The following is a 24,766-nucleotide window of genomic DNA, read 5'->3' on the forward strand; positions in this document are numbered from 1 at the left end:
CACTTATCAACACCATCCAAACTTAAAAACATTTGCGGTTGGAATTTAATTTTTAAACATGTACCCCATTATCAAGTAAAATCTGGTAGGGTTCACCATATTTCAAGTACCCTTAATATGTACAGATTAACTACCTGTACCCTAAAATTAACATGCCCTGGGAGAATCAATGTGTTGCCTAGGAAAGGGTGCATTTTAGCCTAGAAAAAATCATGATTTATTCCAATTAAAGACAGATGGGTTTCAGTGGAGGCTGGTGGGTTTTTCTTTTGGGGGAGCAGCAAACAACCACCCCCTGGGCGGCCGGCGGCGCAGAATTAAAACCCCCACCCACCCCAGGCGGCTGGTGGTCCGGCACTTACCTGATCTAGGTGGCAGGCTGTGGTGTCTTCTAGCACGGTCCGCCCACCATGTGGGCAGTGGCTCCAGTGTCCGCTCCTCCAGCGGCTTCCTCCACCGTGTATCTCCTCTCTCTTCCGCCTAAGCGCTAGGCATCCAATAGGATCGCCTGATGCTTTGGCCAATTGAAAACAGGTCTCACGACCTGCCTCCTGATTGGCAGGGAGGAACTTTAGTGTGAAAATTCATTTGCTATCGTCACACAACTGGGTGGGCTCAGAGTGCAGTGCTCTCAGCCCAGAGCCCACCCTTTTTTGAATCCTATTAAAGCCCCTGGCTCTAATCATGTGCATAAAAAAAAACACTTCCCCTCCATTGGAATCCATAGCCCGACGCCCTGATAAGTAGATCAAGGGGCGGACTCATGAATTGGGGGACGGCACCCATGCGCTCTCTATGGATAGGCCACAACCGATGGGTTTGCTCCAAAAGGAGGAGATCCTGGAGTAAGGCAGGCCTTGTGTTCTCCAGACATTTAGGAATCAATATTGACTTGAATCAGGGGTTTAGAGTGTAAAGGTTTCACACTACCAGCTGTGCACATATATGGCAGATAGGCAGGTCTGCGAGGGCTTGTGCAGGTACAGAGTACAGAGGATGGCATGGATAGCCCTGCACAGCCCCAGCTGTAGGATTTGACCACATGAAGTAGCTTGGAGCCTTCCTACGCCCTCATGGGGTTTCTGTATCGGACACATATTTTAATATGTTTGGTTTATGTAGGGAGCTTACTTAGCATCTATTCCTGGGCGTTTATCAAGTAGCGCATTTGTTTCATAATGTCTTGGGGCACTACTTGAATTTTGTGTACCGAAAAAACAAACTTGAACATGAGCTAAGATCCTTTTATGAACAGCCTTAGTGTTCTACAAAATGCATTTTCTCCTATAAGCAAATAAAATTTCTCATTGTGCTCACCAACTAGCATGCAAACAAACCAAATTGACCCTGTCTAACAAATCATGTTAACAAATCAGCGAACAATCTATATAAAAGATGGCAACCGCCCAATATATAACTAGCCTTTGCAGTAAGATGCACATAGAAGGGCAACAGACACCAAAAACAAACAAAAATTTCCCAGCACACTTACCAGCCAGCCTGCAAACCAACCAAATTGACCCTAGACAGACGGGGTGGTTGCCATCTTTTTGTATAGCTTGTTCTTTGATTTGGTGTGAAGGGGGGACATTGGATTCCTTCAGCTCCCATTGTGCCATTGCTGGGTGTCAAATATGTCCCTGTGCCAATAAGAAGGAGTGGATACCCTCCAGACAAGCCTGCCCTTAATTTATCCTCTGCTATATATGCTCCAGCTTAGAGACTCTGAAAACTATAGTGTTGGGGCTACAGTATACAGGGGGGCCTTGATGTGGGCACTGCGGCTTTCACATGTATTTGCAAATGTGTGAATTGAAACCCTCTGTTTTTAATGTAAATTGTTAGACAGGGTTAATTTGGTTTGTTTGCAGGCTAGCTGGTAAGTGTGCTGGGAAATCATCTGTTTGTTTGTGATGTGCATTGCCCTTCCATGTGATTCTTACTGCAAAGGCTAGTTATAAATTGGGGTGGTTGCCATCTTTTTGTATAGCTTTTTCGCTGATTTGGTGTGGGGGCACATTGTGTCCCTCTGCCTTTAAGGAGGTCTCCAAGTAAGCCTGCCCTTATTTTATCCACTGCTATGTAAGCTCCAACTTGTAGACTTTCAAAACTATAGTTGGCACTGCAGTATACAGGGTTGGCCTTGACGTGGGCACGCCAGCTCTCACATATTTGTGCAAATGTGTTTAACAAAACCCTCTGTTTTTAATGTGAATTATTAGACCGGGTCAATTTGGTTTGTTTGCAGGCTGGCTGGTAAGTGTGGTGTGGAATTTTTGTTTGTTTCTGATATGCTTTGCCCTTTCATGTGCACCTCAGTGCAAAAGCTAGTAAATTGGGCCGGTTGCCCTTATTTTGTGTAGCTTTCCTGCACTGAATATAAAATATCCTGTAATGTAATATGTCTTTTGATAAAGATACTGGGGTTTATTTACTAAAGCTGGAGAGTGCAAAATTAGGCTCTCTTCTGCAGAGAAACCAATCAGCTTCCAGGTTATATTGCCAAAGCTTCATTGAACAAACTGAGGTTAGAAGCTGATTGGCTACCATGCACAGCTGCACCAGATTGTGAGTGCTCCAGTTTTAATAAATCTTCCCCACTGACTAATACAATACTAATAATATCAGTCCCTAACCTCCTTTCCCAGGTGCATATGTTACATGTATGCCACATATTATATTTTTTCTAGTCTACAAGTGTGTAGTGTACTTGATTTTGTGACATGATTTTGTTAGCATTAATACATCTGAGTGAAGGCCAATAACAGGCATGTTTCCAGCCCTCGCTCTACACTTGATATATTTTCTGCCCCAGTTTTGCACTCATTACAATAATGATACAAGATGTGACGATTAATAAAACAGCCTTAGATCAGCAGAAACAAAGGACTGCACTGTGCAGACACCGATCTGAGACTGCAGAAAAGCAACAGAAAATCACAATCTGCAGGACGTGCTACAGTCACCATGATCACAACACTGAATACATCCATCAGGAGCAGCACATGGTATCTGCTGAAATCATCCAGACATTCAGAAGGAGCTGTCCATCCCTTCCACAGTTCTCATCTGTGCTTGGTTACTCATGTGAACTATATGGATAATTATAGGCTCCTGCTGCTATGCAGAGAAGAAAAAAGATAAACATAGGAATGTCTGCTCCAAATGCCTTATCTTTATATTAATAAATGCTTTGTTGCTTGCTATAGACCCAAGTATACCACAATCGTTCTTAGTATAGTATTTTTTAATCTGACAATTAAAAAAAAACAATGCCATCAATAGAGACTAAATTCTAGCTATGCAGCCATCTATCAGACCTAAGGAGCATAACACTGGAGAAGGTACATTTAGAGCAGTCCTAATAAAATACACACACAAAAAAAAAAAAAGAATCATTACACAGATCCATAGAACACATTGTTTACCTGCAAATACCTCATTTACATTCATCCTCAACAATGAAGCCATCAGGTATTTTTCTGTATATCAGAAGAGAGAATGCATACTTACTGATTATTAAGGCCCTCCTGATTTAGTGCATTTTTCTCCTAAGGATTATTTTGTAATGTTTTCCTTCAAAGGCAATGGCGATGCAGTCAGTACAGAATCCTTCTATTAGATGTGGAAGCGGCTGTTCATGACACAGCTCTGATTCCCCCACCCCACTCGCATGTGATAATGTCTACTGCACATTCATTTCCAGCAATGCTCATACAGGCTCGGAAAAATCTTGGATGTGCTGCAGAAGATTCACAGTGATTTGATCCTAAAGTCATTGCTTGTGCCCCAATGCAAATGACTGTAATCCTGGGGTATACTGCATGTGTCACATCATATATATACATGTATGTATGTGTATACAATATATATTATATATATATATATATATATATATATATATATATATATATATATATATATATATATATATATATATATATATATGCCACACTATACATACAATATATACTGTATATATGCTGTATATATAAAAAATGTGTACACAGCGGTCGGCAAAGTCAGCAAGGGTCCCTGTGCAGAAATGATATCTGGGCCCCAATTATTGCTATCATCATGGCAAGTAACACATGGAACTGCTCACTGATTTATCAGAGAAAATAATAACCTTTGATAAAATGCCAATATTATACAAAAATTCCACACCAAAATTATATTTGTGATGAAAAAAAGCTAATCCATCAATCCATTTTTTGTGTCATTCCATTACAGCTAATTATGTAACAGCAAATTCCATCACCCAGCAACTGCACATATTATCACCCAGCAAGAATATAGACTGCAATGGCACATTATATCACCTAAGAAGAACATACAGTATCTCACAAAAGTGAGTACACCCCTCACATTTTTGTAAATATTTTATTACTATATTATACAGTATTTATATAGCGCCAACAGTTTACGTAGCGCTTTATTTTATTATATCTTTTCATGTGACAACACTGAAGAAATAACACTTAGGTACAATGTAAAGTAGTGAGTGTACAGCTTGTATAACAGTGTAAATTTGCTGTCCCCTCAAAATAAATCAACACACAGTCTAAACCGCTGGCAACAAAAGTGAGTACACCCCTAAGTGAAAATGTTCAAATTAGGCCCAAAGTGTCAATATTTTGTGTGGCCGCCATTATTTTACAGCACTGCCTTAACCCTCTTGGGCATGGAGTTCACCAGATATAATACAATAGACACGTCGATGACGAAACGCGTAAGATGGGGCTATGCACTTACGTCACGTCTGCACGGAGATAGGGAGCCCTGGAACGCAGCTGGACCGCATGCTGCGAGACAGCTCTTCCTGGTTACCTATCACCCATAGTTGTAGTGTTTTTTAGCTTGTTAAGATTTTTCTTTTGGTTCTTCTTATGATTTTTTAATAAAAGCTTTTTATCATAATACTACACTATGGGTTTTTTTTATCTCTTCCAATGAGGATTTATCCCTGGAGAAAAATCGCTTCCTACTTATGGTGTTAGAGGCTGGGCTGCATGACTGATTGCTCCGGACGTCCGGCTTTAGTGATAATTGGATCATTGACAGAGGGACCACAGGAGACCATCCACGAAGACCACCTCTGATGTTCCTTAATGCATGTTACCCCCATAGGGGTATGGGATGCTGGTGAGTGGGAAACCGTAGGGGAGCACAGAAGTCACCGGTTGATTTGAGCACAAGAGTCACTAGCAGTTTGAACTGTATATAGCAAAACCTTTTTGCACACAAACCTGCCTGCAATCACATTTTTACTTCTGAAAAACTCGTTTTTTTTGTTTGTTTTTTTTTACCGTTTTCAATTTTTAATATATTTTTTTCACTAGTATTTTTTGGATCATTTTTTGGATTATCTTCTGGACTTTGATTAATGTTATGTTTTCCATACTGGATTCGATATGATACACATGTGGCACAGATTGGCACACCAATACTTTTATGTGTAATACTACAATTAACTGGTATCACTGAATTTTATATGTTATGTTGTATTTTAATTTTTCATTTTTATTTGTTAGAGGTATCACTTATAGTACATCACATTGGATTTTTTGCACCTTGTTTACACATTTAGTTCACTTAAATAGGGAGCGCCATTCACCCCATTCTTCAATTCCCGTTACATGGAGTTCACCAGAGCTTCACAGGTTGCCACTGGAGTCCTCTTCCACTCCTCCACGATGACATCACAGAGCTGGTGGATGTTAGAAACCTTGCGCTTCTCCACCTTCCGTTTAAGGATGCCCCACAGATGCTCAATACGGTTTAGGTCTGGAGACATGCTTGGCCAGTCCACCACCTTTACCCTCAGCTTCTTTAGCAAGGCAGTGGTCGTCCTGGAGGTGTGTTTTGGGTCGTTATCATGTTGGAATACTGCCCTGTGGTCCAGTCTCTGAAGGGAGAAGATCATGCTCTGCTTGAGTATGTCACAGTACATGTTGGCATTCATGGTTCCCTCAATGAACTGTAGCTCCCCAGTGCCTGCAGCACTCATGCAGCCCCAGACCATGACACTCCCACCACAATGCTTGACTGTAGGCAAGACACACTTGTCTTTGTACTCCTCACCTGGTTGCCGCCACACACGCTTGACATCATCTGAGTTTATCTTGGTCTATCTTGGTCTAAGTTTATCTTGGTCTCATCAGACCACAGGACAAGGTTCCAGTAATCCATGTCCTTAATCTGCTTGTCTTCAGCAAACTGTTTGCGGGCTTTCTTGTGCATCATCTTTAGAAGAGGCTTCCTTCTGGGACGACAGCCATGCAGATCAATTTGATGCAGTGTGTGGCGTATGGTCTGAGCACTGACAGGCTGACCCCCCCACCTCTTCAACCTCTGCAGCAATGCTGGTAGCACTCATACGTCTATTTCCCAAAGACAACCTCTGGATATGATGCTGAGCACATGCACTCAACTTCTTTGGTCGACCATGGCTAGGCCTGTTCTGAGTGGAACCTGGCTTGTTAAACTGCTGTATGGTCTTGGCCACCGGGCTGAAGCTCAGTTTCAGGGTCTTGGCAATCTTCTTATAGCCTAGGCTATCTTTATGTAGAGAAACAATTTCTTTGTTCAGATCCTCAGAGAGCTCTTTGCCATGAGGTGCCATGTTGAACTTCCAGTGACCAGTATGAGAGAGTGAGAGCGATAACACCAAATTTAACACACCTTCTCCCCATTCACACCTGAGACCTTGTAACACTAACGAGTTACATGACAACGTGGAGGGAAAATGCCTAATCGGGCCCAATTTGGATATTTTCACTTAGAGGTGTACTCACTTTTGTTGCCAGTGGTTTAAACATTAATGGCTGTGTGTCGAGTTATTTTGAGGGGACAGCAAATTTACACTGTTATAAGAGCTGTACACTCACTACTTTACATTGTAGAAAAGTGTAATTTCTTCAGTGTTGTCACATAAAAAGATATAATAAAATATTTACAAAAATGTTAGGGTGTACTCATTTTTGTGAGATACTGTACATTGAGATAACACATTATACTATCCAGCAAAACAATATTATGCTAAAAAAGCAATTTATATTAATTAAAAACATTATTCATACATCACTATCCTCTCCAATGTGGGGCTCTCTCATATTTAGCCACCACCAGCCCTTTTAACAAGAGGCCCCCTTATAGCAAAATACTGTCAGACCCCTTTCCCCCATTGGGGGCTCCCTGCAAATGTATCCTGCAAATTGACACCCTCCTCCAGTAAAGGCCCAGTCACACTGGTTCTTAGGGTAGAATCCCCTGTAATAGGTGGTATTTACACAGACAACCAAGGTAAAAGGGCATTACACTAACCACCAATGTAATGGGAGCATTCACATTGTCCACCAGAGCCCCCAATATAATGGCGATCAGTGTAAATACCTCCATTACAGTGCTAGTCAGCATAAACTCCCCTATTACATTGGTGATCATTGTAAAAGCATTTATTACATTGGTAGTCAGTGTTGTCACTTGTTACATTGGTGGTCAGTGTAGATTTTCATTTTACATTGGTGGTCAGTATACATTGCCTTGTATGTTGAAGGTCAGTATTCATTTAGTTCATGTAACATTGGTGTTTAGGGGTAGAAGGCCCCTTTACATTGGAATTTAGCAATGTGCCAATCACTGATGTTCACTAGGAGAGGGCTATATTATATTTGTATTATTGGGTGAAGGGCCCTTATTCATTGGTGTTGGTGGGAAAAGCATACCTCCCAACTTTCTGAGATGGGAATGAGGGACACCTATCAGCAGAAGTATGCAGGCATAGGACACACCCCTTGCCATGCCCCCTTAAAGGAGAATTGTACAAAAAAACAAGATTGGTTAAACCCACAAGTGCTTTTTTTACCACTACTATTCCTTTATATTGGCTTTTGGAATTTACAAGTGCAGCAATTTAGAAATCAGGTGAAAGGTTTAGTGCTGGAAAACACTTTATGATCGATTAAAAGTGCATTTTATATACATCTATATAGATCAGACCAAAATGAGGGGCAAATAAGGAGGATTGAGGGACAGAGGGACATTGCTCCAAATCAGGGACAGTCCCTCGAAATCAGGGACAGTTGGGAGCTATGGGAAAAGGCTCCTAATTCATTGTTGTGATTGGTTACTTTTCTAGAAAAGAGCTCATCTGGACATGCTGATTTTTGAGACAAAACTATGAGGCTGGTAAAAACCACTGGAACCGCTGGTCAGGCCCAGCATACTTCATTCACTGAAAATACCCTGGCTGTCACTTGGCCACTGGGATCCTGGGGCTTGGTACAGGTGGGGACAGCCTCTAACTGTAGTTAACAGCAGGTAGTGGTCAGATCCATAGCCAATAGATGGCCTGCTATTGGCTATAGAATCTGCCCACTGATTGCCGTCAATCACAAGGAGAGTGAGGACCTAAAGGGGAACTAGTGTCTCAGATTCCCCATCAGGCTCCACCCACTGTAGCATCATTGGTTGCTAAGAGGCTGTTTGCAATGAAGCTTACATCATCCTTAAAGGGATATTAAAGGTTTGTTTTTTGTTTTTTTTTTAAAAAACAAACATGTCATATTTACCTCCACTGTGAGGTTCGTTTTTCACTGAGTGGCCCCGATCGTCCTGTTCTGGGGTCCCTCAGCGGCTGTCTCGGCTCCTCCTCGCAATAGCTAACCCCCCTCTGGGAAGCTCTATCCAGAGGGGGTTAGCTTGCGGGCGCACTCCCTGTCATACATGCTGCGTCCATAGACACAGAGTGTATGACTCGGTCCCGCCCCTCGGCGGGCCGCGTCCATGGATGTGATTGACAGCAGTGCGAGCCAATGGCTGCGCTGCTATCAATCTATCCTATCTATCCAATCAACGGCCAGACTCCATGGAGAAGAGGACACCAGGGGACGCGCACAGCAGGTGAACGGGCTCAGTTTAGTAAACGGGGGGGCTGGGGAGGCCGTCATTGCCAGGTGTTTTTTCACCTTAATGCATAGGATGCATTAAAAACCACGAACCTTTACAACCCCTTTAAAAGAGAAGTATGGCCAAAGCTTTTCTTGTCCATACTTCTCTTCTGGGTAACAGGAGTGCACTGCTCTCCTGTGACCCAGAATCAGCTGATAGTGGCCTATTTCTCAGAGCTGGTGAAGGCTCTAGAAGAATCCCAACCATAGTGTCAGAATCCACAGAATCTGATTGACAGCTGGCTCCTGTTATAAGAGCATGGCTGAGAGCAGAAGCCAGCCAAACCCACCCCATCTCCAGTCTAATTCTCCAGTGAGCACAGAAGAGGCAGAGCGGGAAGCAGCGACTGACAGTCACAACTCTCAGCTCCAAGAAGACTGAAAGCTGAGCAATCAGTGGTCATGTGATCGTCCAATTCTTGGTCTCAGCAGAGTTTTATAGCCCACACCTCTCTTTTAACAACCAGTAACAGGTTGGTGGTAGTGGTGGAAAATATGCCACTCTGCTACAAGCACTCTGTCTCTGTACACCAACTTACAGTTGGTCTGAATTACCTCCAGTTTCATTATCTGCAAACAGGTAATTATTTTTATTATGATGCATTAATAGTTCCACTTTGTAAAAGTGACATTATTGAGAACTAACTGAATCTGTCACACATGTTGGTAAGAGATTTATTAAATTCCCCTGATCATCATCTTAAGAGACTCAGTGTGTTCCTTTACTGAAAATCCCAGTCATAAGGAGGTTTGTCCAGTGTGCAAAATTCTTTTGGTTCAAGTAATTACTTTTTTCTGTTATTGCAAACCATCCGATGCATTTGGCCTAAATCTCTAACAAGCATTTGTCTCCTTGAAAGTCTGATAACAGAGGCTGGTACCAGTGCATCAGGGTAAGTAAATGTAGTTGTTTGCTCACTGTAATCAGTGAGCTGTGTGATTATTTTCCTCTGTTCTGTTTCACTGGCTGCAGGGTTGACTGCTTCCCCCTGTCTGTCTGGAAATGTTCTGAAAGATAGAGGGCAGGGAGAGTCAAATCAGCAGTTGCATACTTATGCATCCGTGACAAATCCCTGGGGATATGTGCTCAGACGGTGGCTGGGAGTCTGTATAAATACTCTGAGACTTGGAACAGAAGTGCCTTGTCCCTGAGGATGAGATCACAGCCGGGGGGGGCTGTCTTCCCCCAGGCAAGCCTGCCTTGTGTCTGCTGTTCATTGAGCTCCCAGCTAGGCTAACTAGGGGGGGCAATTTTACTGAAAGTTTGATGAAACTGACAGAGATAATTTTTCTCTGAGGATCTAGTCTGGTATCACTGGAAAAGTGACTGGAAGATATTGGAAGGAGACAACCCATTATCCAAGGCCATTAGTGAGTAAAGGCTGGTGTGAGAGATCCTTGAGACTTTGTGCCACTACCACCCCTCTTGTGCTGGAGTCAGTTTTGTTTAAAGGGGACATTGTGTCTGATGTCCTGCAAAGCTCAGTCCATTTATTGCTTGTGTAAGGACTCTGTTCACATTTTTGGGGAAAAAAATCTAGCATTCTCAAGTTGCTACTACAAAACACAGTCCACCACTTGCTTGTGCAAGGACTATACTCAGATCTTAAGAGGAAAATTAGTGTACTCAATTTGCTAATAAAGTTACTGGAGTACCCCACAGTTACCCAGAGGCCTGAACCTATCCAAGTTCAAGTTCTACAAAAAAGCATCACAAAAACCATATCATTACCCTGTTCATTGAGCCAAGGGAGTGACTGCAACTCTGTGCCTGGCTGTGGGGCAACTATGGGAAAAGACCCTAGGGACCTTAAAAAATTACGGGCTACTGTGGGAGTGAGCACTACAATGTGAAAGAAACTGAACCAGGCTAAATTGGGACAAATTATGTCTACTGTTGGTGCATAGTCTACTGTTGTTACCATCAGGAAAAGCACTCTGAGAAAGGTCATGTAGCCATTGCTTATGTGACAGGAAATTGCTTCAAAGCAGCTGTAGGAGATCATCAACACTGAGATGGAACAAATAAAGGGGAAAACAGGTATATTTAGGAGAAAGAAAACAAGACAGTTTTTTTTTATTATACAACTGTCATTCAGTTAGGATTTATATGTGATATTTGAGGGTTCCGCTCAAGGTGTAGTGCTTTCCAGTGAATTCCAAACAGTCAGTAAATACTGTTTCAGGGCTTGATGGACCACTTTTATTTAAAGGAAGAGTTCAAAAGTAACATCAATGCTACCCTCACAGAGGTTTTCAGCATCACCAGGATATAACATAAAATTGTCCAGCCTCCTGGCTACGTAGACTTGCAGTACCGGAGTCTAACTCCACGCAGACTCACCATGCAGTCTCATTCAGCTAATAAAAACACCCACCTGGTCTGCATAGGTTCCTGCCCAAAGGCACACCGTCTCTCCCACAACTCTCTGTTGAACTGGCTCACTCCCCAACCTCTGGGCAGCGGACCTCCTGTCTCCTGGATGGAGCCCTGAATTACAGACATCCCCTTAATTATAAAGGCTGTGCACACCTGCTGGCATCCTGTAAGACATGGACATAGGGTTAGAGACGTTATCCTTCCCAAGACTCTTTAAAGCCTCCTACTTCAGAACCCAATCTGTGAGTTACCAATCCCAATCTCAAACTAAGTTTCTGAAAACTGAAAAAAATATATTTTCAGCTCAAAACAGATATATTGGAGACTTGCCATCTGATTTATGAGAATCCTGTGTGACCCTTACCTCTGCTAACACAGTGTCAGGGCTCAGAACTGTCACAATATGCTTTAAAGGCATAGTTCATCTCAGTGGCGGTTGGTGCTCAATTTTTTTAAGGGGGGGCGGCAAACAAACCTGGTCCCCTCACTCGCATATAAGAGCTATGCAACTAGTAGTTCCTAGAGAAGGATAGCAGTAGCACCCTGGCAGCATCCTTGTTTTTGTCATGATATGTGTACTTTAATAATAAATATTATTCAACTATACTTAGATTGTTGAACATACACTCCACAACAAGGACCCAGCCTGGAATTATATACACATTTGGTACACATACCTAATTTTATTTTATATTTTTATTTGTTTATTGCAGAACAGACAACAGGTAAGTCCTTTTTGTGTTTGCTAAATACTTGTGTCTCCATGAACAGCAATAAATATAGATTTTATTATCTCAAATGTATTATAATGTGATTCTAAAAGGACAGGCATTCCATTTTAAAGATACTGGACATCTGTTATCAGTGTTGATACTGTAAATGTGTTTTCTTTGCAATTACATGGAAAAGCTATTGGATTTCAACAGTGATGTTCAAACAATAAATTAAAGTGGCATATGTAGAGAGTAAAACATACAGTATATTAGATTCTAATACTTAAAAATACAATATATATAAACAGCTTACAACGAGGTAATTTTTTTGAGCTTGTGCCTCTCCCCATGGATGGTAAACTGATGTATAATGGGACAACTCTTTTATATTATTATTATTATTATTATGGCACTGACCCAACCCCGAAGCATAGAAGGTACCTTCAAGGCAGGGTGGGCTAGCATTTCACCTCAGGGTCCAGTCCTGGGCAATAGCAGAGCAATGGGTTCAAATTGACACCAGTCTCTTTTAGATACAAGAAACAATGCATCTAAGAGTTTATTGATTCTCACTAAACATAAAACTGGAAAAGAGGGCTAAGGACAGGACACCCATAGACTAGGTAACCTTCAAATAAGGGGTTAAAAGTACATACATTCTTCACAGATGAGGAAACCTTAAGTCACCCTGGATTCTTTGAAAGCAGCTCCAGATAGTATTACAGTGTTGGTTCAGCTACCAACTCCTTGGGAAGAGGCCACCACACTTCAGCCGAGGATCAAGCTTCACCCTGCTCCTCAGGATCCCCATTCAATCAGTTCCTCCATGGTGCTTCACTCTCCATGTTCAGCATACTAGGCCCCAAAACAAGGCCGTTGCCCAGGCCACTCACCTTAAGCAGTAGGCTGATGAGGATCAGAAAGCCAACTACAGGCAGTCCCCAGGTTTACGAACAAGATAGGGAACGTAGGTTTGTTCTTAAGTCGAATTTGTGTGTAAGTTGGAACAGTACATTTTTAACTGTAACTCCAGCATGTGCAGTGATGTGGGTTGTTCCAGGCGCTTCTGGGCATGCAGTTGTGTTATTTGGGGCTCTTATGACCATGCAGTACATGCAGGACTGCAGTGTGAGATGTGTCTGGCGCTGCAAGATGGCTGCTCAGAGGTATCTGGGACCAGCGTGGAGTGCAATCAGCCGGCAGTGATATCACGCCGCCTCCGGTCGTAAGTAGGAGTTGTTCGCAACTGTTCAGAACTTGGGAACTGCCTGTACATCATTCACCCAGACAGAAGGCCTGGGAGAAGACTGACTTTCACAAAACTGACTGACTTGACACAAAATAATAAAGATTTTATTTCAAATATATATTTGTATGCCAGTTTATTGATATCATTTATTTAACCATCAGCAGAGGACTAGAAGCTCTTCCTGCTTATATTTCCCTGCAGACAGGATGGGAAAGATCTTGGTCACGTGACAGCTGTATTTTGATTATGAAAAAGGTACTTAGATTTTTTTTTTTATTAAAATAATTACAGAGCCATTATCCACATACAGAAATAGAAGGAACAATGTAAATTGAACAGTGTGTGTTTAGTATCACTTTAATGAAATTTGGAAAATTAAAAACTCAGTATACAGAAATATGGCCCAGAAAAAGAAGTGGACCTTGCCTGAGTGAGCTTTCAACTAAAATGTAAGGGAATGCTAGAAAAAATGAGTAAAGTAAATGGCAGTAGTGGAAAGTAGGTGATGTAATAGGAAATAACAAATATTTAGGGTAGGAAGTAGCGCTGATAGGCAATGTAGAAATGCCTGGGTTTGAGGGAATATTTAAACATAATAAAGTTGAAAGACTAATAAGAGAAGCAAGTGAATTCTAGAGAATGGGGGACAATCTTGATGAATGGGTTGGAGCATCCATTTCTCCCTCTCCTCAGTGACGAATAAAGCCGGAAGCGACAAGGATTTTGTCACTTCTGCTTTCAGTTCGGTAATTCCCTGGCTGTTGCAGATCTCTGTTTGATCAGCTGCCTTAGAGGGCAGAGGAGAGATTGGGGTCTTATGGACTGTGATAAACAGGTGCACAAACATTGGGCAAAATAAAATATTGCAACAACCACCCTTTGAAGAGATACATATTCTGTTCATCATTTAAACAAACATACATTCACCACTTGCTGACCGCCCCATAGCAGATTTACTGCTACAGGGTGGTCGTTCTATGCAGAATCATGTGTGTATATATAATGTTCCACATTTTGTCATGTTACAACAAAAAGTGTAAATGTATTTTATTGGGATTTTATGTAATAGACCAACACAAAGTGTCACATAATTGTGTCAAATCTTTTACAAATAAATATGTGAAAAGTGTGGTGTGCATTGTATTCAGCCCCCCTGAGTCAATATTTTGTAGAACCATTCGCTGCAATTAGAGCTGCAAGTCTTTTTGGGGATGTCTCTACCAGCTTTGCACATCTAGAGAGTGACATTTTTGCCCATTCTTCTTTGCAAAATAGCTCAAGCTCTGTCAGATTGGGTGAAGAGTGTCTGTAAACAGCAATTTTCAAGTCTTGCCACAGATTGTTAATTGGATTTAGGTCTGGACTGTGACTCGGCCATTCTAACACATGAATATGCTTTGATCTAAGCCATTCCATTGTAACTCTGGCTGTATGTTTAGGGTCGTTGTCCTGCTGGAAGGTGAACCTCAGCCCCGGTCTCAAGACTTTTGCAGACTCTAACAGGTTTTCTTCCAAGATTTCTCTGTATTTGGCTTCATCCATCTTCCAATCAGCTCTGATCAGTTCTCTGTCCCTACTGAAGAAAAGCATCCCCACACATGATGCTGCCACCACCATGTTCCACGGTAGGGTTGGTGTGCATTTTGCTTTTAGGCCAAAAAGTTACATTTTGGTCTCATCAGAGTACCTTCTTCCACATCTTTTCTGTGTCCCCCACATGGCTTCTCATGAACTGCAAATGGGAATTTTTATGGCTTTTTTCAACAATGGCTTTCTTCTTGCCACTCTCCCATAAAGGCCAGATTTGTGGAATGCACGACTAATAGTTGTCCCGTGGACAGATTCTCCCACCTGAGCTGTGGATTTCTGCAGCTCCTCCAGAGTTACCATGGGCCTTTTGGCTGCTTCTCTGATTAATGCTCTCCCTGCTCGGCCTGTCAGTTTAGGTGGACGGCCATGTCTTGGTAGGTTTGCAGTTGTGCAATGCTGTTTCGATTTTCGGATGATGGATTGAACAGTGATCCGTGAGATGCTCAAAGCTTGCGATATTTTTTTTTTTAACCTAACCCTGCTTTGAACTTCTCCACAACTTTATACCTGACCTGTCTGGTGTGTTCCTTGGCCTTCATGATGTTGTTTGTTCACTAAGGTTCTCTAACAAACCTCTGAGGGCTTCACAGAACAACTGTGTTTATACTGAGATTAAATTACACACAGGTGGACTCTATTTGCTAATTAGGTGACTTCTGAAGGCAATTGGTTCCACTAAATTTTAGTTAGGGGTATCAAAGTAAAGGGGGCTGAATACAAATGCACACCACACTTTTTAGATATTTATTTGTAAAAAATGTTGAAAACCATTTATCATTTTCCTTCCACTTCACAATTATGTGCCGCTTTATGTTGGTCTATCACGTAAAATACATTTACGTTTTTGGTTGTAACATGACAAAATGTGGAAAATTTCACGGGGTATGAATACTTTTTCAAGGCACTGTATATCCCATAGTTTGTAGATGCTATAACATTTGCGCAAACCAATCAACATATACTTATTGGGATTTTTTTTTTACCAATCGCAGAATACATGTTGGTCTAAATGTATGAAGAAATGTGATTTAAATTGTTTTATTGGATGTGTTTTATAGCAGAAAGTAGAAAATATTGTTTTGTTTTTTTCAAAAATGTCAGGTTTTTTTTTGTGTACAACACAAAAAAAAAAAAAGCAGTGGTGATCATATACCACCAAAAGAAAGCTCTATTTATGGGGGGAAAAAATGACATAAATTTTATTTGGATACAGCATTGCATGAGCGCGCAATCATCAGTTAAAGTAACGCAATGCGGTATCGCAAAAAAATGGCCTGGTCATGAAGGGGGGTAAACCTTCCGAAAGATCAAGTGGTTAATCTCACAGTAAAGAGCAGCGATCAGCATGGAAATAGCCATCGTGTGATAATCAGTCACATGGTGTGCTTCCTTCAGACGACTGTTCACCTAAGCATACACATGTATTTAAAATGCTTAAGGGTTCTGCAGCGGGTGCCATGATCTCATACATATCAAGTGCCTTGTACAGCTTGGGAGCAAATGGTTCTATAGCACAAAGTCCTGTTTTTCCTAATAATATGTACCATTAAATATGATATTGATTATATTGAAAGAAATCGATGCACTGTGCTTTCAGTAAGCATTAGGTTTGACTTTATGGGAGCACAGCCTAGCACACATGGAACGTCCTGTATTGTATCACTTATCTGTGTAATCAAGTTGCTAGCACATCTGCTTCTTTGTTATGGTAATGGAGAAAAAAAAAAAAAAAAGCAACTCGGTTTTCTAAACATAGGCAATCAGTAATTCTCAGGGAATATGCTCCTCAGAAATGTTTGGTCTCATTGCTCTGGAAGTCGCAGGGATCTGTTAGGACATGAGAAACAGTCTATTTCTGGCATGAAACTGCTTCAGAAACAGCCAATTCAGAGTTGGAAGTTGGCATTACAATTTACCAAAAATTTGGGATGAGCTCTCTGTAGGAAATTTTTGCCTGGTTTAGGACACACGCTGAAGGACTTGAGACATGAATTCTTCAGGATGCAGCCTGCCCAGCTTGTTCAATGTTTCGCATATGCTCCAAAGAGAGGTATACTCAAACTCCACAGTTTTTCAGTCTCTGAAAATTGATCAGCCCTCCCCGTTTATGATACAGGAATGGATTATTCATCCATCTTATTCAACAATGCATATTTTCCTAATACCAACAGCCTTGTGCTGTATCACGGCTCTTTTTTTAACGCCTTCTATATTATTTGCTATATACTCCAACGTCACCATGCTCCAGGAAACACGGTTCTTACTCCTGGGAAATACAATCATTTACGATCTGATATACCTGTTGTTCTACACTGTGACTGCCATATGCAATGTGATGAACGTGAAGATACCAAAAGTTATTTGCATTCTGTTTTTATATGTGCTGGTTGTTGCCTACTGGGGTGGTGTTCTCACAACAGCTTCGATGGTGATGGATACGTATTTGGCAGTCTTGTGGCCCCTACAGTATTTATCTCTGCTTCCAGCAAGAAGGGCATGGAAATTGTTAATGCTTGTTTGGTTCTCATCTTTTTTTTTCCCTGCTGTTGTCCTCTTACCTTTGTATTTTACCCAGGAGCCTCTGTCGTGCCCTTTTGAGTTCTGTTCCGTCCCAGTGATTTTACTTCTAGCGTTACATGGAGATTATACCCTCAAGTTTTTTTATATTCTATTTGTTGCTGTTTTCATTTTATGCTTCTCTCTAATATTTTGCTGCTATTTGGTTTTGTACTATAAAACAAGAGAAACTGGGATTTGGAAAAGTGTCTCCTCAAGGGCCAGTGTCACCTTTTTATTGCACCACACTATATTGTTTTTTTACTTAAGCCCACTGCTCTTACTTCTATTGGAATCTTTGCTCTATATGAGCAAAGTAGTTGGATTAAGAACAGGATTGTGGGTAACAATGACTGTCTGCAATTTATTTCTTGTGTTTCCCAAGGCGGCGTCACCTTGTTTGTATGGGCTTCGCTACAGACAAATATACAAGTCACTCAGGCTGTTTTTTAGGTTAAGAAAACATAGAGTGATTGCACCTGTTATCTCAAATGTATAAAACCATTCAGCAAAAAGTTTATTCAGTGACTTAGTGAAGATGCAGTGCTGCCCAGGGGTGTTATAGTCTGTACTTACATGTCGTTTAATAGCTCTGAACAATCAGTAGACAAAGCATATTATCTGGGTGATGTCATATGCGTGATGGTTATCAAATACAGTACAATGTAAAAGTTTTGATTGGTTCAAACTGGGTCCTATTATATCCATGAATTTGGTAAAGCTGAATTCCAGCCTTACTTTCAGTCTTACACAGTTGTACAGGCTTCTATCTGTACCGAAATTACTGTGAGCTCCTCGTAGTGTCAGTTGGAGACTGCAGCAGGTCAGATAAAGTCCACCTCATTCTCTTGCTGAAAAACAAGAACATACAGGACTAGCCAACTCTTTCCACCCCAGCCTGACTGTCCCTGGCCCATCCCTTTCTTTCATTGGATTTAAGTTATTTCAATCCTGGAGGCTCGGGGTGACATGTAAGCATTACCTGGAGCAGTCTACACCAAAAAGCAGCCTGACTAAGAACTTCTAGTCCTCCGGACTGACATTCACCTATCAAGGCATTTTGACATTTGCTTGCATCAGGGCTGAGGATTCTTGAGAGGAGTATTGTGGTTTTTTTTTTCAGTAAGCTATGTAGAGCATTCATATCACTGCAATCCCTCCCCCCCCCCCCAAAGAATTCAACACAAGCTAAGGTCAAGCAAGAACTATTTCAGTGATGAAGGATGGGGACAAGTCACATTACTGGGGGAATTTTCTACACTGGAGTCCTAAAGCAGAGTCTACCTAAAACTTTAATACAGTTCAGGTGTGGGTACCCTTAAATTTAACTTGGGCCCAAAAAGATGGATTCTGGAAGACTTTATGGCATATGAAACCAAAACAATTCCAAAATTAGAGTTGCTTAGCTTCTCAAAACCAAAAGCTGTGGACACCAGCTAGAAACCTTGTAAATAAAAAAACTGCAATGAATGTTGAATAAAACTTAAATTCAGAACAAATACAGTGGTTGTTTGATCAAACTCTCCTGTTTTGTACTGTATTTTTTCATATTTGTTTCTATGGGAATTTGGTTATATTTGGTTATATTTAAATCCTATTCCTGTAATAGTACAATTGACTGAAAACAGCCCCAAGCTAGAGCAAAAAGCAGAGCCCCATTAGCCAAAGTCTTCAAATTACCGCTAATGAAGTCATGTTGTAAATTCCCTGTCATAAATTGCATAATAGTTGGAGAAATATACATCTCCCAGACTGCAGTTAGTGACCTATACTGATATACAGATGATCTACTAAAGCCAAATTTTTTACATAATTCATAATCCCTGGTATGATGGCGCTACATTCATAACATGCTACGCTAATAAATATGAAAATAATAATCAGTTATATGATTGTGAGAATATGCATTAGACCCAAATCATAATTAGACCCATATTATATTTGGTGTCTATTTACTCATAATTTCATCCTGTTTAATAATATGTTGGTTGTTGGACCCCTTCAGCACATCCTCCAGACACGTTTATTGGCTGCATTCAACCTGTAAACACCCTTTTTAGGGAAAAGAAAAGAAGGCTGTATTTGCAGGTCAGCAACTCTGGTTTACCATTGAACTTATGAAAGAATGTTACATATAAGAGGCATTGACTCTAAAGCCTCGTACACACGCTTAGATTTTCGGGCGACCGAACGTCTGATTTTTGTGGCATGCTAGTCTCATGTCGAAAGTGAAGAGGTAACTAACAATACGAGAATTTTTGTTTGACAGAATACAAAGTCAGAAGTGACGTAACGTGTTGAATAGTTTTTTATGTATTGGTTTGTTTCTGAGCATGCGTAGTCTTGCTCTTACGATTTTTTTTCGAAGGAAAACCATACTAGTGAAACGAAAATCAAACGCTGAGTTCACATCCGACAAAAATGTTATAGTCTGCACATCCAGCTTTTGTCTGATGAAAAAGTGAGATCGGCTGTCGAAAGCACCGTATTAACGGTAGGATTTGTGGACGATCGGTCATTGTAACACGATGTCCGAAAATTAAAGCATGTGTAAGGGCCTTAAGGCCGCGTACACATGATAAGAAAATCAAAAGGGAAAATTCATAAGACGAGCTGTCTGCGGATTTTCGGATCGTTAGTATGGTGCTTTCGACAGCCAATTTGACTTTTTCATCAGACAAAAGCTGGATGTGCAGACTATAAAATTTTTGTCGGATGTGAACTCAACATCTGATTTTCGGATGGTCAGTACAGAAATCGTCACACAAAAGTCGAAAGTGCAAACACACATGCTTGGACTCAAGGAAAGAGCTGGAAGAGTTTGGTCTTGTAAAACTATCGTTCGTAATTTAGAATTAACATTCGTGAGGCGGCAATTGAATTGAAATGTCGAAATGCAGCGCACATTCTCATCTTCTTTAATGGGATAATAATGAAGCTGCTTTGCTGGTGATACTGATGTAGTTATGCCGTATTTTAAAAGGCATTTGTTTTGTACGATCTGAAAATCGCAAATCAAAGGTCACCAAACTTCTACTAACACGAAATTTGCAGAAGGGGCCCAAAGGGTGGTGCTTGAGAAATGAACTTCCTCTTTATACTCTCAAAGTACGTCACTACGTTCGTGTTTGTCAAACGACAATTTGCGGATAGTTAGTATGCTAGACAAAATCCTGAACACGCGCTTTTGACAAAAATCAGACACTCGGTCGTACAACAATCAAACCGTGTGTACGAGGCCTTACCCACCAGATTGGATATACTCTGCAAATGTACAGTATTAGACTGCACACAACCAAAGAGCAGGGAAAATTTCTTAAAGTGATTCTAAACCTTCATTTTTAAAAAACAAAACAAAATAACAAACATGTTATACTTACCTGCTCCGTGAAATGGTTTTGCACAGAGCAGCCCCAATCCTCATTTTCTGGGGTCCCCTTCTCTTGGGTGAGTTCCCCGACCCTTGTGTGCTCGCTCCTGAGCCGCCCAGGCTGTGTCTATTGACACAGCCTGGGCGACTCGACCCGCCCCCACATCTCCCTCATCACAGCATTTGATTGATAGCAGTGGGAGCCAATGGCTGCTGCTGCTATCAATCTGCCTAATGAGGAGGGAGACAGCGGTGAGAGCCACTGCTCTTGTGCACATCGCTGGATTGGTTTGGGCTCAGGTAAAAATAAGGGGGGCTGGGGGGCTCCCGCAGCACAAAAGGTTTTTTTACCTTAATGCATAGAATGCATTAAGGTAAAAAACTTTGAGACTTTAAACCACTTTAAGAATTTCGTTCACTTACAATCCTGTTTATTTTACTGCTGCTAATTGCCTGATATGTAATATATTTTTTGTAAATATTTTCTTGCACAGTTTTTCTTTTCTTTAATTTAAGCAATATTTTAAAATCATTAAGCTGAATCTCTAAATGCTGTAACCTGAAAATAAAGAACTAATTGCCTCTTTAAAGAAAGCTACCAAATTTTAAACTCTTTTACATTTCTGTCTGGGTGTGGTAGTGAGTGTTAAAGGCATTTCTTGTCAGAATTGTTACAGCAGATGGTTGATGGTGAATAATGTGTTTTTCTGTTAAAATGTATAGTGGTAGCTGCCATTTGTTTGTTAAGGTTTAACTGTGATTTAGTAAAGTGGAATTTAAATCTGTACTGAGTGGTAAATAACAATCACCTTCCGTGACAAATTAAATTGTGGCGCTATTCCCAACGCATCTAATTCACCCCCTACGGTGAAAAATAGAAAATCTAACCACCACCTTTTTATTGGTGTATATCTACATGTAGTGCAACTCAACTTACACAAAAATTATTAATTTTTGTAAAAATATGTGCAATAAATAAGTATCTTAGTGATACCCCCACATCATATTCAGTAAAAAAATATTAAATTATAAACACCATAATAACTGATACATATCGTGACTCAGTGCTAATATTACTCAGATGTTGCTATAAATAATTCCCTTGTGGTAAAAATTAATATACAGTCTATAAATGAATATACAGTCTATAAATGAAAGTGCAACAAATAGTGTCCGTGATAGTGATCAAAAACAGCATAAATTGTGCCACAGCAAGTCCTTCTGTTATAGGAATGTGAGTTCTTCTAATATACTCTTCCACCACACCTCAGTGTTCAGTGACCTCTCTCCCTATGGGCAGCCACTCACCAGCTCCTCATGCCTCCACTTTCGTATGAGGCTAAAAGGCATAGAAGACTGTTGCTACTGGCAAGGGTTGAACCATGTCAAATCCAGGAGGCTCGTTCCATATAAAATTAGAAAAAAACTCCCAATAGTGTAATAACATAAAACACTTTAATGATTCACACTGCAAAATACACTTCAACAGTTCCACTCACATTGTGTATAAAACAAAATAGCACAGCAAACTCCACAGCAATCCGTCCAATGTAATATCAAACAGCAGCTAAGATCAACCTCCTAGGGGGTATGCGGTCACGGCGGACCCTCTAATTACGAGCGTTCAAAGTATCTCTCACCCTCTCACCGCTTGCTTCATAGATGGGTATAGCTGTCTCCCCCTCTCGGTTAACCGTGCAGCTAGCTAACACCACGCACTAGTGACAGGAAGAAGCTAGCTGCACGGTTAACCGAGAGGGGGAGACAGCTATACCCATCTATGAAGCAAGCGGTGAGAGGGTGAGAGATACTTTGAACGCTCGTAATTAGAGGGTCCGCCGTGACCGCATACCCCCTAGGAGGTTGATCTTAGCTGCTGTTTGATATTACATTGGACGGATTGCTGTGGAGTTTGCTGTGCTATTTTGTTTTATACACAATGTGAGTGGAACTGTTGAAGTGTATTTTGCAGTGTGAATCATTAAAGTGTTTTATGTTATTACACTATTGGCAGTTTTTTTCTAATTTTATATGGAACGAGCCTCCTGGATTTGACATGGTTCAACCCTTGCCAGTAGCAACAGTCTTCTATGCCTTTTAGCCTCATACGAAAGTGGAGGCATGAGGAGCTGGTGAGTGGCTGCCCATAGGGAGAGAGGTCACTGAACACTGAGGTGTGGTGGAAGAGTATATTAGAAGAACTCACATTCCTATAACAGAAGGACTTGCTGTGGCACAATTTATGCTGTTTTTGATCACTATCACGGACACTATTTGTTGCACTTTCATTTATAGACTGTATATTCATTTATAGACTGTATATTAATTTTTACCACAAGGGAATTATTTATAGCAACATCTGAGTAATATTAGCACTGAGTCACGATATGTATCAGTTATTATGGTGTTTATAATTTAATATTTTTTTACTGAATATGATGTGGGGGTATCACTAAGATACTTATTTATTGCACATATTTTTACAAAAATTAATAATTTTTGTGTAAGTTGAGTTGCACTACATGTAGATATACACCAATAAAAAGGTGGTGGTTAGATTTTCTATTTTTCACCGTAGGGGGTGAATTAGATGCGTTGGGAATAGCGCCACAATTTAATTTGTCACGGGAGGTGATTGTTATTTACCACTCAGTACAGATTTAAATTCCATTTTACTATTGTCTTATTTGTTAAGTGGCAGCTATAGGTAGGTGGTGTTGACCGGATGTTTAATATCATCTAGGTGAACTATCCAAGGCGCAGTGGGGGTTGACCTAGTATAGGGTGGATTTTATCTAGGAATAACCGCACATTTATAAATTAACTGTGATTTAACCTGCCACAGTGACATCCACTTTCAGTCTGCTGGCATTATTATCTCTGTTTGGAGTATGACTGAGAATGCAATACTTCACAAATATAGCTATCCTTTAACCCATATATATATATATATATATATATATATATATATATATATATATATATATATATATATATATATATATATATATATATATACCCTGATATACAAAGTAAATTTTCAGACACTATTTAAGTGTACTGGCAAACAGATTTGTAGAGCAATGTAGGCCATGCATTAATCATTTAATATAATAATACACAAGTAAAGGCGCAAAAAACGGAAACTTATAAAACCATCATGATTGGCAAACAAATACTATAGATATATATGATGTTATATTGGAAGGAAGGGAAATGATATATTTAGTCCATGACAGTCTATGTTGGGGACATGGGGAAGACTAATGGTATGGGATCCACAACCAGGGCTGCCTTCCAAAAGAACTAAAACCAAGCTCCAGGATCTGAAGGAAAAAACACAAGGGGAAAGGCGCGGTTTATTAAAAAACAATGTGCAAACAACTCACATTTGGATGATTAAAAGACAGCATATGGAAAAAATGAAGAGATGATCCATCATAAGAGAGGTCCATCAGGTCAGTCACAATCGTCTCTGCTGGCTTGCCGTGCGTGTGGCTTGCTGTACACCACTGAAGCCAGCCGCGGTGGTGATGAGATTCAAAGCGAGGCCAGGAACGCTGATGGAAGGCAGGCGCGGAGTTGTGATGTCACTGGTAAGCGACGCGTTTCCTGAGCGTACGGGCTACGATGTCACGGTAGCTGCACTCCTTCGTCAAGCTCAACGACGGACCTCTCTTATGATGGATCATCTCTTCATTTTTTCCACATGCTGTCTTTTAATCATCCAAATGTGAGTTGTTTGCACATTGGTTTTTTAATAAATTGTTTTTCATACTACAGCCAGAGGCGCCTTTCCCCTTGTGTATTTTCCTTCATTAATTATTTAATAATGTTTTGTTCGACTTGCGGATTGACTCAAAAAAATTTACCCGATTCCCTCATCCACACATTCAAGGTGGATAAGAGAATCACTCCCGTTGAGCTATTGTGTTCTGGCAGCGGCACCAATCATTT

The 24,766-nt window shown here is 40.7% G+C and overlaps 2 protein-coding genes across 3 annotated transcripts in view; one reads left to right on the forward strand and one right to left on the reverse strand.

Moving 5' to 3' along the window:
* Positions 1–24,766, reverse strand: part of AMER3 (APC membrane recruitment protein 3) — a 46,136-nt gene that overhangs the window by 14,567 nt on the left and 6,803 nt on the right. Inside the window, exon 2 of one of the 2 annotated variants that reach the window (XM_073625825.1) lies at positions 11,330–11,495. The gene's annotated coding sequence lies outside the window, so the exon portion shown is untranslated. Of the gene's footprint in view, positions 1–3,513; positions 3,816–11,329; positions 11,496–24,766 lie in introns of those variants that run through there. The other variant, XM_073625824.1, reaches the window with a different exon arrangement.
* Positions 16,365–18,516, forward strand: LOC141141423 (probable G-protein coupled receptor 148). The gene has a single exon (XM_073629069.1). The coding sequence runs from the start codon at positions 16,871–16,873 to the stop codon at positions 17,936–17,938; it is 1,068 nt and encodes a 355-aa protein (XP_073485170.1). The 5' UTR covers positions 16,365–16,870; the 3' UTR covers positions 17,939–18,516.

This window comes from Aquarana catesbeiana, linkage group LG04, assembly GCF_042186555.1.
Source record: "Aquarana catesbeiana isolate 2022-GZ linkage group LG04, ASM4218655v1, whole genome shotgun sequence".
Classification (NCBI taxonomy): Eukaryota; Metazoa; Chordata; class Amphibia; order Anura; family Ranidae; genus Aquarana; species Aquarana catesbeiana.